The sequence below is a fragment of the Triturus cristatus genome, unplaced genomic scaffold (assembly GCF_964204655.1).
Source record: "Triturus cristatus unplaced genomic scaffold, aTriCri1.1 SCAFFOLD_422, whole genome shotgun sequence".
Classification (NCBI taxonomy): domain Eukaryota; kingdom Metazoa; phylum Chordata; class Amphibia; order Caudata; family Salamandridae; genus Triturus; species Triturus cristatus.
Window position 1 is genome coordinate 185,165 of NW_028188123.1, and position 17,951 is coordinate 203,115.

Consider the following 17,951-nt stretch of genomic DNA (forward strand, 5'->3'; position numbering starts at 1 on the left):
GACCACTGCTGCGGACACTGGGATGCGGTGTGATGGGCGACAGGTGCCCCCTCTGAAGCGCTAGTATCTGAGAAGGAAGAAAGCTCTGTTTTCTGTGCCTTTGAAATGCTAAAAATAGGCTCGAGCTCCGGTGCCAATCGCGTGGGACAGGGCGTGGGGTGCTGCAGGGCGGAAGGAGGGCAGGATGGCCTGACAGAGGAGTGAGGAGATCCGGTAATTCCCGGCTCACCTTCAGGTACGTGACGGTATAAAACCTGCCCAAGAGCACAGGGTGAGGAAGAGGGACACCTGCTGTCTGCTGGTACAGACCTAAGGTAAGCTCCCGTCAGAGACAGCTGAGGCACAGCCCCGACATCCGAGCATCTACAAGGGACAACAGGGACACAGCAGAGAGAGAGTCCCCATAAGTGTCCTTAAGAAAGAAGGCACACGGCACGGACAGAGGACACCGCCGACATCCGAGCCGCCACAGGAGGCAGCAGTGCCATCATTTTGAAATAATAAAGCCAGCGAGCCCCTTCCATTATTAACCCGTACGTTTACCTGGAACAGACAGTCCAGCATGCCCCTCGTGTGTGAGTGGGCTGTCAGCAAGTAGAGCAGACACTGGGGTTCAGCAGAGCGGCCTGGGCAAGGGTGGCACCCGCCACGGCGGCTTCCCCAAAATTACCTTGGCCCTGCCCTTATGTTTTTTTTCAAATAACGCACTGATGGGCACTCTGTCCCAGGCGAGCCCCTACTCTCTAGACTACTCTCATGGTGTGCGCAGTGCATCGCTGTAGCATTCCTGTCCATTTTGCACTGTGTGCCTGTCCCACTATCCAGGGCTGTCCTGTGGTCACAATAGGCAGAGTCACTTTGTGGACTGTCCTGTCCCGTATGCACCACCATCTTCTTCCTGCCCCTCCGTGCACTGCTGTCTTCATGCACAGTTGTGTGCCTGCGCCTCTGTGCACTGCTGTCCTAGGGTGTGTGGTGTGTGTGTGTGTGGGGGGGGGGTGTTAGTAGAGGGGCGGTGTGAACAGTCAGTCCCTGCAGGCGTGAAGTGTTAAACTCCTGCACTAAGCTGTCCTGAGGGCGGCGCTAACGCTAAACCCTCATTCCTCCTCGAGACCCCCTCGAACAGCTCAGGGGGGCTTAAACCAGCTTGCAAATTAAGGGTGCAGGAAATGCCGCTAGACACACACACGTGGACCTGCAGAAGAGGTGGCGTAAAGGACGGTGCTGAAACCTAGCTCTTTTCAGCTTGCACAACTTAGAATAACGCACTCCCATTAACCACACATTCTGTGCCAGCTCAAGCGCTCTTCCCGCGGTCTTGTATTGTTTATAGCACAGACCTCCTCGGGGGCTTAGGATACTCTGATGACGCACAGTTGATGGCTCAGTCTACCCAATATTGTTATCATCAAACTCAATGACTCTCATTTTATCCACCTCAGAAGGATGAAAGACAGAGTGCATTTAAAACTGCACTATTGGTGACAGCAGTCGATGAATCCATTGACTCAGTCTTTACCAAACCTGCCACAGGAAGAGAACAAAATACATAATTACTAATCACAGTATGTACTTTACCTACAGTATTGTCTTATCTCTTGGCATTTTAGGTCTGTGTTAGCCAAGATCTTCCTATTTTACTAAAATAAACACATGCTATACTAACTTATAAATTGGACTCCCGGTATTATAGTATTTATTTTGTTAACATTTCTGTCGGTATTTATACTTATTCATTTTTTGGCCAACTCATTGGTATTTATCCAAATTTATTGTGTGTTTTGAGAATAAATGGAGCTGTCAAATGGGATATTTTCACAATTATTTTTCTCTTGGATGTGCACTCATACATGGCCGCCTGTCATGTTTCAGCAAATCAAGCAGCCACTTGTATTAAAAGACTACACTCACAGGTACACTTTAGTGTTATGCTACACGTATGTGTTAGCATCTGCCTGTATTTGAGGACATTTCATCCTGTTTTTTATCTCTCCTTGCTGTCTGTCTGCTCAGCTGTTGTCTGGAATTCATGAAAGTCAGCATGAAGTTTCTCAAAAGAAGCACCATTTTCAGTATTTTTCCGCTTTTAAAAAGAAATACAGACAGGAAACACATTGTTTTCTGTCTGTATTTATCTGTAAAAATCAGTAAAAACGAAAAACTGAAAGCCTTACATATAATGTTTTCCAATATCTGGCTGTTGCTCCTGTCAGTTGACTCTAAACGTCCAACCAGACCCAGAGATTCAAAATCCCCGTCTTCATTGTTTTCCTTTCCCAGGATCAGCATCTTGTCATCCATCACAGACACACACACACACACACACACACACGGGAGGCCTTGCGTAGGGTCCATCTTACCTTGGGCCTTTCCCTCATCTGACATCCAGTCCTTCACCCATCTCACCCCCCTTTTCCTTGGCACATCTCCTGTCTCTACACTATCTCACCACTCAGTATTATCCAGATCTACCTCCGGCTCTTTCCTCACATCCTTTTCTAATCACATCCTGCCATCTATCCCTACACCAAACTTAATGTAGGCCCTTTACAGGTCTACCTTCTTGTCCTTTCTCCATCTTAGTTCCTGATCCATTCTCACTTCACCTTCAGATCTAACCCCAGCTTTCCTCCACACCTCACTTCCTGCATGGTAGTGATCTCACTTCCTGCCCATTCCTACTCTCACCTTCTTTCTGTGGCCATCCCGCCTCCTGCCCTCGTCTTTCATTGCCTCACTTCCTGCCCCATCTCACCTTCCACCATTTCTCACCGTATCTTTCCTTCTTGGTCCACTAGGTGCCCTCACCATGGAAGGCTTCGCCTCTGTGTACTACAGTGAACCCTCCGTCATGGGCTTCCTCGCCAACGTCATCAGCGCTTTCCTGGTGGCCCTACAGAACTTCGCTTCGTTCCACACCAAGGTGAACGCTGAAGGGGTGGAGAACATCCTTGCAGGTGAGCATGGGGCTGGCTGTAGTAACAGGGAGGGCTGGGTAATAATTGCAAGACCCTGGAGGTCAAAGTGAGCACCTAAGGGAAAGTGAGCATCCAGGGAGGTGAGCATACGGGGGGGTGGTTGTAAGAAGCAGCTCGCCGTAATGTCTCCAAGACCCTGGGCACCACCTCTGGTCTTCTTACTTTGGTTTGTTTAAGTTGAGGCTGTTTCCAGGGTTGACTCTGGAAGCTCAGTCCTGGTTGGTTGTCTGAACCCACAGCTTCCTTTTCGACTGTTCTTCTTGCAGCTGTCAGAGTCCTAGGGGCGCTTGAAAGACCTACATTGGCCGCATCTTCAAGCTCCTGTAGTGGTCATGAGCATTTGTCAGGCCCGCCTGGCAGTGCATGCTGGGACTTCACCCTGATTGGCTGCAATGATCTGGATCTGTGGTGGCAGCACAGGGCTGAGGGGTGAAGAGCAGCCTGGACTGGAGGTCCCTGGGTTTGTCATCCTTGAACCTTCAGTTGCTGCTGTCTTGGGTTGGATCCCTCGTCCCCCAGTCTTGAGGCCACCACAGGTCTCTCTCTTTCAAAGAGACATCTAAAAGCCTGGTTCGGATCCTCTCTCATTGGGTTTGGCACTGATGGGATTAGAGTTGGCTGCATTGTTTTAAAATCAGGGCGTGATCTATTGTATCCTCTGGTGTATGTTCGCTGTTAATTGTTTGTGTCGGTATTTTCCCTGCAAAGCCATCTTTTGCAGGTGTGTGCATTCTTCCCGATTAACAAAAACTATAAACAAGTAGTCAAATATTAAAAAGGGTACTGTGGATGTTACCAATGGTTACGAGGTTTAAGGGCATTTGTGTGCACACAAACATTTTCACCCATGTACGCACAAAGATCCAAATACACACATACACAACTCACAAACACACACGCACACACACACACACACAACACACAGAACCAAACACACACACACATATAACCTCAGACTAACACAGAGACAAACACAGAAAGACTAACAGGCACATATACAGGCACACTGTGCATACCAATGCACGAACACAAATAAATACAAAGACATAGACAGAAATGCAAAAAGTCTGGCAGAAACACACACTACACAGAGACGGACAGGCACAGCGTCAGAGACACACACACAGACATAGACACGCTCACTGTGCATGCCAGGAGGTCCCGTAAATGAAAATTGTATTTAATGTCTTTCGATTTCTGCTTTGCAGGAGTTCATCTGATCCTGATTGGAGGACTGACACAACTTGTTGCAGGCATTCTCTGCTTCCGGAAGTATGATCACCTGGGAAGCACCGCCTTTGTCTCCTTCGCTGCCCTCTGGAGCAGCTATGGGGCCACCCGCATCGTCCTAGGAGCCTACCCCTCCGTCGTCAACAGCACACAGGATACAAACAATTCCATTGACCAATCCATCATGGCCGCCTCTCCTCTCCCAGTCACTGAGAGTGCAGTGGCTGGGCTGGTGGCATATACAGTCATCGCCTTCATCCTCTCCTTCTGCTCAGCCACTGTCAACTACATCATGCCCTTCGTCTTCGGTGCCATCACCATCACGTTGGTCTTCGAGGCCGTTGGGCTCTTCGGTCAGTGGGCGCTAGTCGTGTCTGGGGTCTTTGAGCTTCTCATTGTCCTGCTAGGGTTCTATGGAGCCACTGCTCTGCTCCTGAAGGGTCTAACACAGAGGTATGTCCTACCTGGCTTCGGCAATTCGCTGTTCAGCGTCTTACTTCTAGGCACCCCCAACAGCAAGACTTCTGGCAGCATCGGGGAGGAGAAGAAGAAGAATTCGAAGTACGCAGAGCCCATGGCGCTGGGAAACATCGCGGACACTGTGGCCGCTTTAATCTTTGCCTTTTACGGCTCTGGGTACATGAAGACCTTCTACATTGGTGCCATATGGGTCAGCATCAGTGCCTTCTCCCAGCTCTGCGCGAGCTACTACAGTTATCTGCGTGATGACGTCTACAACACCACCAAGCTTGGCCTCCACAGCCTGTTCTGGCTGGTGATATCCTGGGAAGAGTTCACACTGACCGTTTTCCTCTCGACGGACGATGTGGGCGGGAGCCGATCGGGCATGGTGGGGAGCTGGTTCTTCCTGGTCACCGCTTGCATCCTCTTTGTCATGTCCTTCAATAGGGACCTTCTGGAGGTGCTTCAGAATGCCGGCTTCCTCCTCCTCACTGTCTCCACCATCCAACAGATCCCCCTCCTTGGCTCCCGTGTCTTCTTCGCGGTGGCCTGCAGCCTCTACACAGCTATCTCCCTCTACGCCACCTTCGCCAGCCTCATTAACTCTATTGCGGATAAAGCTCTGATCCCTCTTGGCAACCAAGTGATGTCATCAGCGACATTTCAGACATTGCTTCTGTGTCTGAGGCGTGTGACCGGCAGATCTAAAGACGGTGACCTTGAAGACCACAGCACCGGCAGCCAGCTCCCTGATGCTCTGTTCTTCATCTGCAACGGATTGGCCTCCTTGTCTGCCATCCAGGGCAGCCTCAGTGACCCCACCAGAGCCCACCTCTCCATCCCTTGGATGCTGATCCCAGGCGCTCTCTTCCAGTTGTACGTCTCCAGGATTGTGGTCCAGAGAGGTCGAAGATTTGGGGCGGTCCTGCCCTTCTGCTATGCTGTGGTGTGGGCCACCTGGACCTGGCTACGGTTCGCAGGTAAATATTTCTTTGTTGTTCTAATTCACGTTTAAAAATGTATGTACAAACGAAGCCTGTTTTAGTGTCTGTGAGGGCATGGTTGTCATTTTATTAAAATCATACAGATGCAGGCAGGCCCCATAGTCACACGCTTAGTGAGCAAACCAAGGCATCAAACAGTATCTCAGAGTTTTCATCAAACAAAGACCAAATATGCCTTTGATAGCATATTGCTAAAAAATTTACTAGAAAGTGGTTGGCACTAGACATATTAATAGGGGTATGTTTATTAAATCATCAAATAATTCAAGGCTCTACAAGGTGGTGAGAAATAGTATTGCAGCGCAGCAATACATACATGTATGTGGCACAACGTACTCTACTGTAACAAGAGAAATAACTGAAAAACTGAAACCGTGACATGATATTTAAGATGTTAAATACAGAAGTACTGTGAAGTGTCTCATATTAGTTTAAGTCTGGTTTTGAAGGAAGATGATGACATGCCCCAATTCACGTGCTGTTGACTGTGAGTTAACGCCCTGTTCTCTGTCTTTCCCCCTCCCAGGTCCCTTGTTGAATATCGACATTGCCAGTCATGGTGAATTCACCCTTGGTGCCATCGCCTTCCTCATCGTCAACGCCTTCCTCATGGTTTTGGGTAAGTCTGCTTAGGTGGTAGTTGATGGTCCATCTCTTCAGTGCACACTGAAGGACCAGCAGCCCCAGGAGATGGATGGTCCTTCAACCTTAGTGAGTTTGGATTGATCTGTACGATTGAATGGATCCATATAATGGTGCCGGTCACATTCCAGCTATCCACCTATAACCCTCTGTGGTCCATGCTCATCACTTGTGGTGCACCCCCCTTTAATGAGGAAAGAAAGTCACTGCAGCACCAGCCAGCCTCTGATGTCTGTTGATTTTGGTCCCTAAAGCCCTCTACTTCTTCTCATTCCATAGTCGCCTACGCCAACGTGGTCTTCTTCCTGCTGGCCCTGCTGATGGAAGCCGCCATCACCTGCTTCCTGCTCTTCACCTTGGAACGACTGCCCCTTCCGCTCGAGAGTAAGTGGTCAATAATGGAATGGACATGCCCAGGGCTTCGGGTTGCTCTCGGTGGCCATTGTTAGAGGCAGCTCTGGGGTCAACTGAGTATCTAGTCCATCACCAAGGCCAACTTCAATTATCAAGGCTCCTGTGTGTTTCTGCAGAACTGGAAACTTAGAAATGTCATTATACACAAAGCAAGTGACTGCATTAGAATTCCCTTCATGCTTGCATCAGTAATGGTTCCTCCCAGAGGTAAACTGGACTGAAGGAAAACACGGAGGTTCAATGTCAGAACATTGCCTCTGAAATGCCCATTGTGTGATGCACTGTCAGGAGCATCTCAGATGTGGCAAAAGCTGCCTCAGTACTACGGGCGTTTAGCAGATGAATGGTGAATCAGGATGAGGCCATGTGGCCTTATAGGACAAAGCTGCTACTCTAAATGTCTCATCACATGTCCAGCTGAAAGTAGGCATTGCCTGCTTGTGTATCAACTCAGGCCTTCAAGCTCTTGTGTATTCGTGACCCACAGTGATGTACTCATGACTTACTGTGATGTACGTGCTCATGGTATATGTGATGGGTTCTGTACTTTGTTCTAAATGTGAGTCTCGGTTGAGTTTGCCTGACTTTGCCTCTCTTTGTTCCTCCAGTTGCAGTGTTGGCCATCGTCAGCTCCATCTGCGTCTATGGGTCAGCGGCATCCCTCGGAAACTGCCTCTTCAGCAAGGACCTTATTCCCATGGGACCTCCTCTAGTCAAGGTAAAGTGAGGATGAACATATCTGGCATGGTAGAGTCCCCCTCCACCCAAGGAAGTACCACAGCCCCTCTATATCCCTCAGAACGCCCACCAAAGGGCAGTGCCCTGCTCTACTCTCGATACCTTATTGAGTCCACCTGAGGGACAGTGCGTGACCCCACATTCTACTTGACAGAGCCCATCCTCAATGTCTTTACCTGACAGAGCTCACCCTGGAACGGTGCCCTACTCCAGTGTCTATACTTGACAGATCCAACCCAGGAATAGTGCCCTTCCCCACTGTCTGTACCCGAGAGAGCCCACCCAGAGGTGGTGTCTTCCCCCGTCTGTACCTGAGAGAGCCCACACAGGGATGCTGCCATACTCCACTGTCTGTACCCGAGAGAGCCCACCAGAGGGATAGTACTACTCATATCTCTCTGACCTAATCCACCCAGAGGCAGCTGCCTACACTCACACTTTCTCCATTCTTAGCAGGCAGTGCCTCTGACAGAGCCCACCCTGGGACGGTGTACTGCTCCACTGTCTGTACCTGGCAGAGCCCACCCGAGGGATTGTACTCCAGGGATGTGTGTGTATCTTGCAATGAGAGACGTGGAAGACGCTGCTTCAGTCTGTCTCTGCTCTGCATCCTTTTAGGAAATGAAGCCCAAGGAGAAAGTCGAAGTGTCCAGCTCCTGCGTATGTCCTGATTCCCGCCGCACCAGCAGTCTCAGGACCATCGCCGCCCTGCTAGATGATGGTGGTGTGTGTGGGGTCCCCACTGACACAGTGTATGCCCTGGCAGCCTCCTGCAAACACCCAGAGGCCATCCAGAAGATTTACACCATCAAGGTAGGCATGCGCCACAGCTCACAGAGTGTTAAGTTCCCATAAACTGTACGAAAGAGAATCCTATTGACTTTGTCATTGATAGGTTCATGAGCGCTCTTTGTAGGCAAAGTGATTTGCTTGGTGATTTCTGGGTTCCATTGTTTGTTTTCTCCCCGTGGTACATCTAGCAGCATGAGATGCCAGGATACGCCTCATCCTTTCCAGATGGGCTTCTCATTATGTCATGAGTTTGAGAGGGAGGGCATGCTCTCAGTCCAGCTTCCACTTTTCTTTGTATGATGTTTCCTCAAGAGTCTCCTGGTACTACAGTGGAGTCTCCTTATTGCATTGATTGATTCCCCCCCACATTATCCTGGTTCTGTTCCATGTTTCAATGAGAGGTTCAGTGTTCACCATGACCAATGCTGATTTGTGGAGGCTCCTTGTCCTCCATGTGACTGGGACCTCCTTCAATAGTCTTCAGTCTCTGATTTGTATCAGGACATTATCGATCGGGATGAATCTGAGCCTTTCCTGACTGAAAGCATTGATGAGGGTGTACTAGAGTACCACATGCGACACCGAGGTCATACCCAGCCGAGTGCAGAAATCCTCTGAAGCCACGCCTTCTTAGTCCTTTGTGAATATTTCATAGATTACATTTTGGGACTTCGGTTGATCTTCCAATGTAAGGACTCTATGGGGTTCTTTGCATTCAGCTTGCTTGCTATCTTATGTGAAGATAGTCTCTTTCCCATTTCTCACTTCTGTATGAGAGTCACTTCCTCAGTGTTCTCCCATACATAACCCTCTTGCCTAGATAATCAGTATTAGCCAGATCTTCCTTGACTAGTTTATGCTCACCGCCAGGGAGCTATGTGTCAATATTTCAACTATTATTGCCCCATACCATTACTCCATCACAATAACTTCCTATTGCCTTTACTTTGATCCCCTCTTCCTAATATTGTAATGACCTTTACTTCAACTAGATAATTATCCCCAACCATCACTTCACCCCCTCATCCCTAACCCTAAGTCAATCCTACAGCTAACTCTATGAACTCAATGAAATTTATTTGTACAAAATGTAACTAATATTGCCCCTAACACTGATTCTAAATTATTCTGAATTACAACAAAGTAAATAAATGAAAAAAACTATTCTTATTTGAACTGCAGTTCTAACTGTTATCCTTAGTTCAATTGAATTGAAATAAATTACATTAAATGTTATAATTTTCAAGTACATTCACACTACCTCTAATTTAACTTAATTTAGTAGTCATACCAATAGAAAATTCAAATAAATGAAGTCTAATTTAATTATTTTTGTGTTGCAATAATAATATTAAAGGCAAATAAAATAAAATTTAAACCAAATCAAAGTAAATTACATGAAATAAAATGAATACTAAATCAAATAAAAGTACATGAACTAAAATGAATACTAACTGTAACCCTGGATTAAAGTACATTAAATTAAATTACATTAAATTAATTCAGATTGCTGTATAGTAAAATAAATTAGTCTTAACTTTAGCATCAATGAATGGAAATTATATTTTATTTAATGAATTTCATACCAACCCAAATCCTAACTTCAAATTAAACTAAATTTCATTACATTGAATAAATAAAAACAGGTATGTAGCATTTTTCCGGCCATAATACTAATATACATTTGCCTTTAACCCCAGAGTCTATTGCTGTTGCCATCTTTATTGAAGAACTCACTGCTTCCAGCTCTCAGGAGCATCAGAACCATGGGCCGGATTTATGCACACTTTGCGCCATTGTAGTAAACCAAACGTGGTGCAAAGTGGTGCAAAGTGTTGATTTAGGATTTAATTTCCAGCACAAAACAAGTTTTGCACTGATAAATAGGCATAAAGTAATACAAAGTAGCACGATGCGCTGATTTGCACTACTCTGCATCAAAGGGTGTGTCCCATAGGTGGCACACGGGCAATCCAATGCAATCACCCGTGGATTTCGATGCAAGGCATATCTACTAAGATTTGTAGACAGGGCTTTGTGCCAAAGATGTATGCCTCCCGAGGCAAACATAAACTTGGAGAAATGTTTTTCTCTTCAAACTTAGCATGTGTGCTGTACTGTACATCACACATACAAGGTTGGAAACATTTTTAACTATGTTTAAGCAAAGTGTTTTGTAGAGAAAGAGTACCCAGAAATATTTTAAAAAACTATGCTGAGCTTCACACGGACACTCGTGCACTATGGTGCAAGGATGTGTGCATGGCAGAGGGCAACCCAAAGTGCACCTGTCCTTGTCATATTCTAGATGATGTCCCCTCCAGTGATTTCTTGTGGTAATCAGCATCCAGTGATCTCTTATGCTCATCATCATCCAATCCTTCAATGATCTATTATGGTCATCAGCATCTAGAGACACTTAGATCAATATAAACCACACACTAATTCTCAGTGGCTCAGCTAAGGGTACTGTCAATGTATTTTAACTCTAGTGTTTGATTTTTATAGATTTTAGTCCACTCCTTAATTGGTATGAATGAGCTTTTCCTTGGCTAGTCACTACTTTGTGTACCGTTTACAAACCAGGGACTGTAGCATTTCAGAAGAAGTTTGTACTATTGATCAAGTGTCACTGTTGCCGCAGGATCCCTTCCCAGGTCATGTGCTCTGATGCTTCAGCAGCGGAGCGGTCCCTCTCCTCATGCTCATCCATCTAAACACCCCCTCTGCTTATCTCTTGTCTGCTTTAGGACCGACCCTTGGAGAAGCCCATCTGTATTTGCATCTCCCACCTCGGCCAGCTGCGGAACGTTAAGCCTCCATTTAGCCCTCTCCTGTGGGAATTCATGGAGAATGTCTACCCTGGGGGCATCAGCTGCATCGTTCAGAAAGGAGAGTGGCTCAAGAGATTGGGTGAGTATCATCTCTGCCATCTTCTTAGAGGAAGCTCTGTATGGATTTCCTACTCTAGCGACTTGCGGCTTAGGGGTGGAGTCGTGAAATAGAACTGGGTGGTGCATATTTCAGGACCAATTACTGCTCCATTTCCATACACAATGTGCTTTGCTATCCCAACTATTGATCTCATGTAGTTATGCGCTCACTACTGTCATACACCATCATGGTGTCTAGAGAACCTCTTCTCATTTAACCCCGTTTGTAAACCGTGATTCAAGCTCCCAAATAAAGACTCCTCTGATATGATTGTAGCATACCTAGCTCATGTTTCTTGAAGCACAATGCTCTTGGGAACTCCTTACCTTCCAGGCATTCCATCCATCACTTTATGTGCTCTTCCCCCACTGCCAGATTCACCATACCGTAGTCTAATGCACCCCATCTTGTGTACAGATCCTCATCTCAGCTGACTCCTGAATCCATGGAATATGGAGCATACCATCACTTGGATTTCCCAGACCATCATCTCATTTAGCACACCAAAAACTTGTCCACATTCTGTAACCTCTCAAATTGTCCACAGAAGTGCTTCTCTCTTAGCTCCTGCCCCCCTATTTCAATGGTAATGCACCCCACTCTAATGGGACATATTCATATCCTCTTCCTCCTATAATCTTAATCTCGGTTCCATCCACCCACCTCATGGCCATTACGGGTCCTCATTTCAAACTAGCCCATGCATTGCTGGACCCGACTCTAGTGCACCCCCAAGGTTTCTACAGCACATCATTTCACCTGGCACTTGAATTTCTAAGTCATGGTCCATAAACGCTCATGTTATTGATAAACCCATGCCTCACTGAACTCCTGCGTCCTTAAACCACAGCCGATAAACCCCCTGGTGTTTGGCAAGAGACCCTCATTCCACCTGGCTCTTACTTCCACATACCATGACCAATCTATCCATGAAGACTAGCGCACACTCCCTCCTCTCATCCTGCTCTTGTATTCCTTGCTCAGTGGCCCATGGTGTCTCCCGGCCCTTGTCTAGTCTGATCTGTAGACCACGGCTCACACACCCACATGGCTTCTCAGGCCCACATCTCAGCTGGCTGATAAAAGTCTTGATCATGACCAATCCAGCTCTATGATCCGCTCTCACCAGAGCCTAGAGGCAAGCTCGGTGCGGAGTGCTCTATATAAATATAGTTAGTCAACCACTGACCACTCATTCACTTGAGTCTGAACTGCTGCTAAAAGATGCTTTTCTTTTCTCTCTTTTCAGGGGTCGGACTGGCATATGACATTGTGGGCACTAAGGACTCCATTATGATCCGAGTGCCAGACCATAGTATCTGTGCACACCTTACGGACATGACTGGCCCCCTGGCAATCACCTCAGCCAACCCAAGCGGGGAGAGTGACAGCACCCACCATGACATGGTTACCTCGTAAGTATAAGTTCAAGACAGAGGTGCTAAAAGCAGAGTGTGGGATAGGCTGTGGGTGGTTACTTGCTGAGAGATGAGGTAAGAGCCATGGAGGAGTTGGGTAGGGAATGGATATAATGAGAATTGATTATTCTACTGACTGACATGTGAATAACAGAGCAGAGTGTAAACTTTATCTGATATGAACCGATTTTTTATCTAGTTTGTAATAAACTGCAGTGTTGAAGCACATCTGTATTGTAGAATGCATGTATTCCTAGATAACTGGGTAATGACATTGTAAAAAGTTCTTTAATACTCCCCATCTAATGATAGACATCCTCTGGATATTTATTATATTTCTCTGTTCCATGAAGAGACCAGTCCACCCTGGTGGATTGGAGTTTGTGCAGGGCCACCGGCGAATGTTTACTCACACATGGCTTTTATTCTCTAAATTACCCTGATTGTGATCCACTTTTAATGCATTTGGGTGCAGTTACATTTGTTGGGCTCATTGTAGGCTGTCCTCATCATGTTGATGATCAGAGCTGGTAGATGTTCTTTGTCAATTCCTATTACAAGAGCTCATAAAGAGGTCTGTGTTTCTCTCCATCTTTGCGACAGGCGTTTGAGTCACAAGTTGGAGGGAGTGCTGTGCGATGGGGACTCCAACGAGTTGGTGGGCTCCACTGTGGTGAACTGCCTGAAGATAGACGAAGGTGAGTCTAGTGCTGGTGCTTAATTCTATCCCATTACTGTTCCCCCAGACTCTAATTTGGCTCAGGATGCCCATCACCAGACTGGGATTTCTAAGCTGGTGACATGCCTCTGTCCCTCTGCAAAGAGAGTTTTAATCAAACACAAGAATGAAAGAATGAGGGACTCATGGAGATATGCTATCTTCAGCAATAAGATTTAAGGCTTTCAGCATTAATGGGTTATTCAAATGTGTAGTTTCCAGCTCCAGATGGCGCTTTTCAGCCTTTTTAGAGAATGCATGCAGCATGAGAATTTACCACATCCTTCTTTTGAATAGGTGTGTGCAAAATCATGTAATTTGTTTTGCAAATTTCAAAAAAGTTATGTAAAATTATCTGAATTGTGTGAAATGGGAGATGCCCGTATCTCGTGAAACTTTTTCTGTGAAAATTAATGTGAGGTATTGGCAGGAGACTGGTTCTAGCAGAAACTGTCACTGACAAGATATTCATTTTGTGCATGAACCAGTGTCTCTGTAGTTGTGCAAAATTGCACACATTTTGCCAGAGTCATTTTAGTTTTGCACAGATCTAGTTATGATCCCACCTCTCACCATAAAAAGGCTCTTCTCTTCTCTGCAAGAAGGAAGAAGACAGGGCTGTTGATTGAGTGACCTTTCACATCCTTCAAGGGTGATATCCACCCTTTCCCAACCAGGTCACTTTTCTCCATTGGTTGGTGTTTTGTGGTTTTTATCTGCTGACATTGTGCTTCTTTCTTCACAGGCATCCTGACCATTGTTAGGGAGGGCTGCGTGCCCACTGCCCGCGTCATGCAGACATTTGAGCGGGTGAAGAACGCGCTGGCATGAGGATGAGTGGACGTGCATTGAACCTCGATAAGCCAGTCGTTTCCAAACAACCACACCAACAGAATCAGTTCTCAACCTAAGCCAATTTCGTTTTCCAGTTTCCAGTTTTGAAATAACCATATCTGAACCTTATTGCCTGGCTGTCATTTAAAGGGATATATGTCTCCGTATAATAAGGCCTAATGGGGAAGGATTTCCAGTAACTGTGTGACTAGGGGCAACAGTGTTTGAAATTTCTGAAAACATTTAGAAAAAAGTATATTTTTGTAAATACATTTACTTGTACTTAGCTTTCACCAAGTCATTAATGCAGAACTGGTTATTATCAATGGTTATTGTCACACATCCGGTTTATTGACCTGAATACCAGTCTCCATGGTCTGCAAATCTAGTAGCACATCAATGTGCTCAGTCCACACACCACCCCCCTCTCCTGTCTCACTTAAATGCCATTCGGTGATGTGGGTGTTGCACCTGAGAGCCTATACCAGTAGTTGCAGACTGCATTCAAAGTAATTTGAATGGCTGTCCGACTCTCAACTTTCCAGTGAATATTGAAATCTCAGGATACGTCTCCGTTTGTCTCACCTTTGACAAACAGACCTCTTTCATAATTCTCGTTCAGCAGACACAACTCATTCCTTTATGGGAATCGAAGCGCTGTATGTCCACGGCTGCAATCCCTTGGCTGTGGTGTATCTTGAGATACAAACGTCTTAATGCTCATTTAGTTCTGTGCCCTCACACTAATAACCAGGGGCGCCTTGTTGTGGTTCGGCCTGAGGTTGTAGACAGTTAAATCTTTTGTACAAGAGGTAAGGAGTGATCCAACAGTAGATCAATTGATGGCCTGGTGGTGTTACATTTTCTTCAATCCACACACTGGTTAAACCTTGGGTTCAACTCACACCGGATCAATTATTCTCGGCCAGAGGTGGTGACTGGTGGTAGAACTCTTCCTACAAGTTTCAAACTCTGCTAGAGCCTGGGGCATGCACACGCCTCCTCATGCGCTGGCATGAGATATCCGTTCCAATGTCCATCAATTGCATGTCACCAAAGAGGCCATATCCTACTCACATGGGTGGATCACGTCTTGCAACCTTCCTGGTTCTCAGGGTGATTACCGGCAGTGTTGTTGACGATGGCTTCTGGACAAGGCTCCCCCAATCCATGAGCGGTACCAGACTCGGACATTTTGTACAGAATGTGAAATATTTTATAATGTATGATCCTATAATAATAATGTTATTTATAATCATTTATTATGGTTCAAATCTGATGCAGGCATCAATGATGAATTCTATTTATTTTGGTACATGAAGGACTCAGTTTCTATGGACTCTCTTGGTGGACCCACCGGGCACAATATTTGTAGAGTCGGCTACACAGGCTGAGCTCAAGCTCTTATGTATTGACTCCACTGAATGGAAGGGTTACCATGGAGGTCCACTTGAGAGGGTGACCTTATGTTTTTTATATATTCTAGCTCAACGTTTTTGAATATTTATTAAAACGTCTGTCTCTTGAACTAAATCGTACTAATGGAAAGAAATAATAGAAATGTATTTGAGTGTGCGATCACACCTCTCGTGCGGACTTTGCCGCTATGATGTGTCTGCGTCTTGATAGTGCCAGATCTACCTTTTCGCTCTCACACGGACATTTGCCTTAAAGGGACAGGATGTTTTAAATCAAAAATGGCTGCGGTTTTTACCCCTTCTCTCACCACGACCGATTGGAGAGAGCAGAAAGCATCTGTTGGGCATGGGGGACAGACAGACTGTGTCCTTCCACTCTGTGTAGGGTCCACTCTGTGTAGCCCCCCCTTAGGAGCACTGAGTATAGATAGTACTGTGAATTATAAATGTGAAGAACCCACAGAGACGAAGAAAGATGTTTTAAGATGTACATGGAGGGCCTATCAATGTGGCAATGCTACTGCAGTGGAACAAATAATTTATTGTCCAACTTTTTACACTATTTAATGTTTTCATGGAACTGTTTTTCTAGTGAATCACTTTCAATGGTACTGTTTTAAACTATTTAATTTATGTGATTATGTGTGTTTCTTAATATAATTTTGTTGTCCATATCTTTTCAAATCACTCTTCATCCATATGCTGTGTGTCTTGTTTTGTCAATAAAGCTGTAAAAACAGGAATATCTGAGTTTCTGAGTGTGGTGCATCAATGCTACGTCCAGTCCAGGTTTATCTATGAAAACAAACATGCCTCTCAGGACCGAAGGCAGTATTGGAATCCAAGCGGATAGACCCAACCCTCCCCACAGGCTGAGACCCCTGACACTTACATACAGCACAGGCACTCCGGATCAGGCCTCGGGAAACGCATAGCAGATAAGGGCATCCTTGTCACCAGGGAGGTGACTAAAAAAGGACCTCTCCGGCTCCCAGGGTCTGATGCTGGGCACTGAGAGAGGTTAAAATAAGGGCAAGAAGGGCCACCCGGGCTCCCTTAAAGCTTTGGAATATCGAAGTTTATCTAACTCAGCTTACACTTTGTGTGATCCAATGAGAAGGAACATGGAGATGGCTCAGTCATACCCCCGAATCACTCAGACATACCCCTGACTCACCCAGACATACCCCTGAATCACTCACACATACCCCTGAATCACTCACACATACCCCTGAATCAATCACACATACCCCTGAATCACTCACACATACCTCTGAATGACTCACACATACCCCTAAATCACTCACACATACCCCTGAATCACTCACACATACCCCTGAAGCACTCACACATACCCCTGAATCACTCGGACATACCCCTGAATCACTCACATATACCCTTGAATCACTCAGCCATATCCCTGAATCACTTGGACAAACCCCTGAAACACTCACACATACCCCTGAATCACTCACATATATCCTTGAATCACTCAGACATATCCCTGAATCACTTGGACATACCCCTGAACCACTCACACATACCTCTGAATCACTCACACATACCCCTGAATCACTCACACATACCTCTGAATCACTCATACATACCCCTAAATCACTCACACATACCCCTGAATCACTCAGACATACCCCTGAAACACTCAGACATATCCCTGAATCACTTGGACATACCCCTGGACCACTCACACATACCCCTGAATCATTCGGACATACCCCTGAATCACTCACATATACACTTGGATTACACAGACATATCCCTGAATCACTTGGATATACCCCTGAATCACTCACATATACCCTTGAATCACTCAGACATATCCCTGAATCACTCAGACATACCGCTGAACCACTCACACATACCCCTGAATCACTCACACATACCCCTGAATCACTCGGACATACCCCTGAATCACTCACATATACCCTTGAATTACTCAGACATATCCCTGAATCACTTGGACATACCCCTGAGTCACTCACTCATACCTCTCAATCACTCACACATCCCCCTGAATCACTCACACATACCCCTGAATCACTCAGACATACCCCTGAAACACTCACACATACCCATGAATCACTCACATATACCCTTGAATTACTCAGACATATCCCTGAATCACTTGGACATACCCCTGAGTCACTCACTCATACCTCTGAATCACTCACACATCCCCCTGAATCACTCACTCATACCCCTGAATCACTCACACATACCCCTGAAACACTCACACATACCCCTGAATCACTCAGACATACCCATGATTCACTCACACATACCCCTGATTCACTCACACATACCCATGAATCACTCACACATACCCTTGAATCACTCAGACATACCCCTGA

At 46.0% G+C, this 17,951-nt stretch overlaps 1 protein-coding gene across 1 annotated transcript; it reads left to right on the forward strand.

The window, feature by feature from the left end:
- The first annotated feature begins 286 nt into the window (after positions 1–286).
- LOC146769588 (uncharacterized) lies at positions 287–16,264 on the forward strand. The gene is made up of 11 exons (XM_085640491.1): positions 287–314; positions 2,799–2,957; positions 4,187–5,650; positions 6,201–6,293; positions 6,596–6,700; positions 7,339–7,448; positions 8,087–8,281; positions 11,011–11,173; positions 12,444–12,609; positions 13,216–13,310; positions 14,076–16,264. The coding sequence occupies exons 2-11, from the start codon at positions 2,810–2,812 to the stop codon at positions 14,159–14,161; spliced, it is 2,625 nt and encodes an 874-aa protein (XP_085496617.1). The 5' UTR covers positions 287–314; positions 2,799–2,809; the 3' UTR covers positions 14,162–16,264.
- The last annotated feature ends 1,687 nt before the right edge of the window (positions 16,265–17,951 follow it).

Coding starts and splice junctions, on each gene's coding strand:
- LOC146769588 (XM_085640491.1), top strand. CDS start 2,810: ATGGAAGGCTTCGCCTCTGTGTACTACAGTGAACCCTCCGTCATGGGC. Junction 5,651..6,200: donor GACCTGGCTACGGTTCGCAG/GTAAATATTTCT, acceptor TCCCCCTCCCAG/GTCCCTTGTTGAATATCGAC. Junction 6,701..7,338: donor ACTGCCCCTTCCGCTCGAGA/GTAAGTGGTCAA, acceptor TTGTTCCTCCAG/TTGCAGTGTTGGCCATCGTC.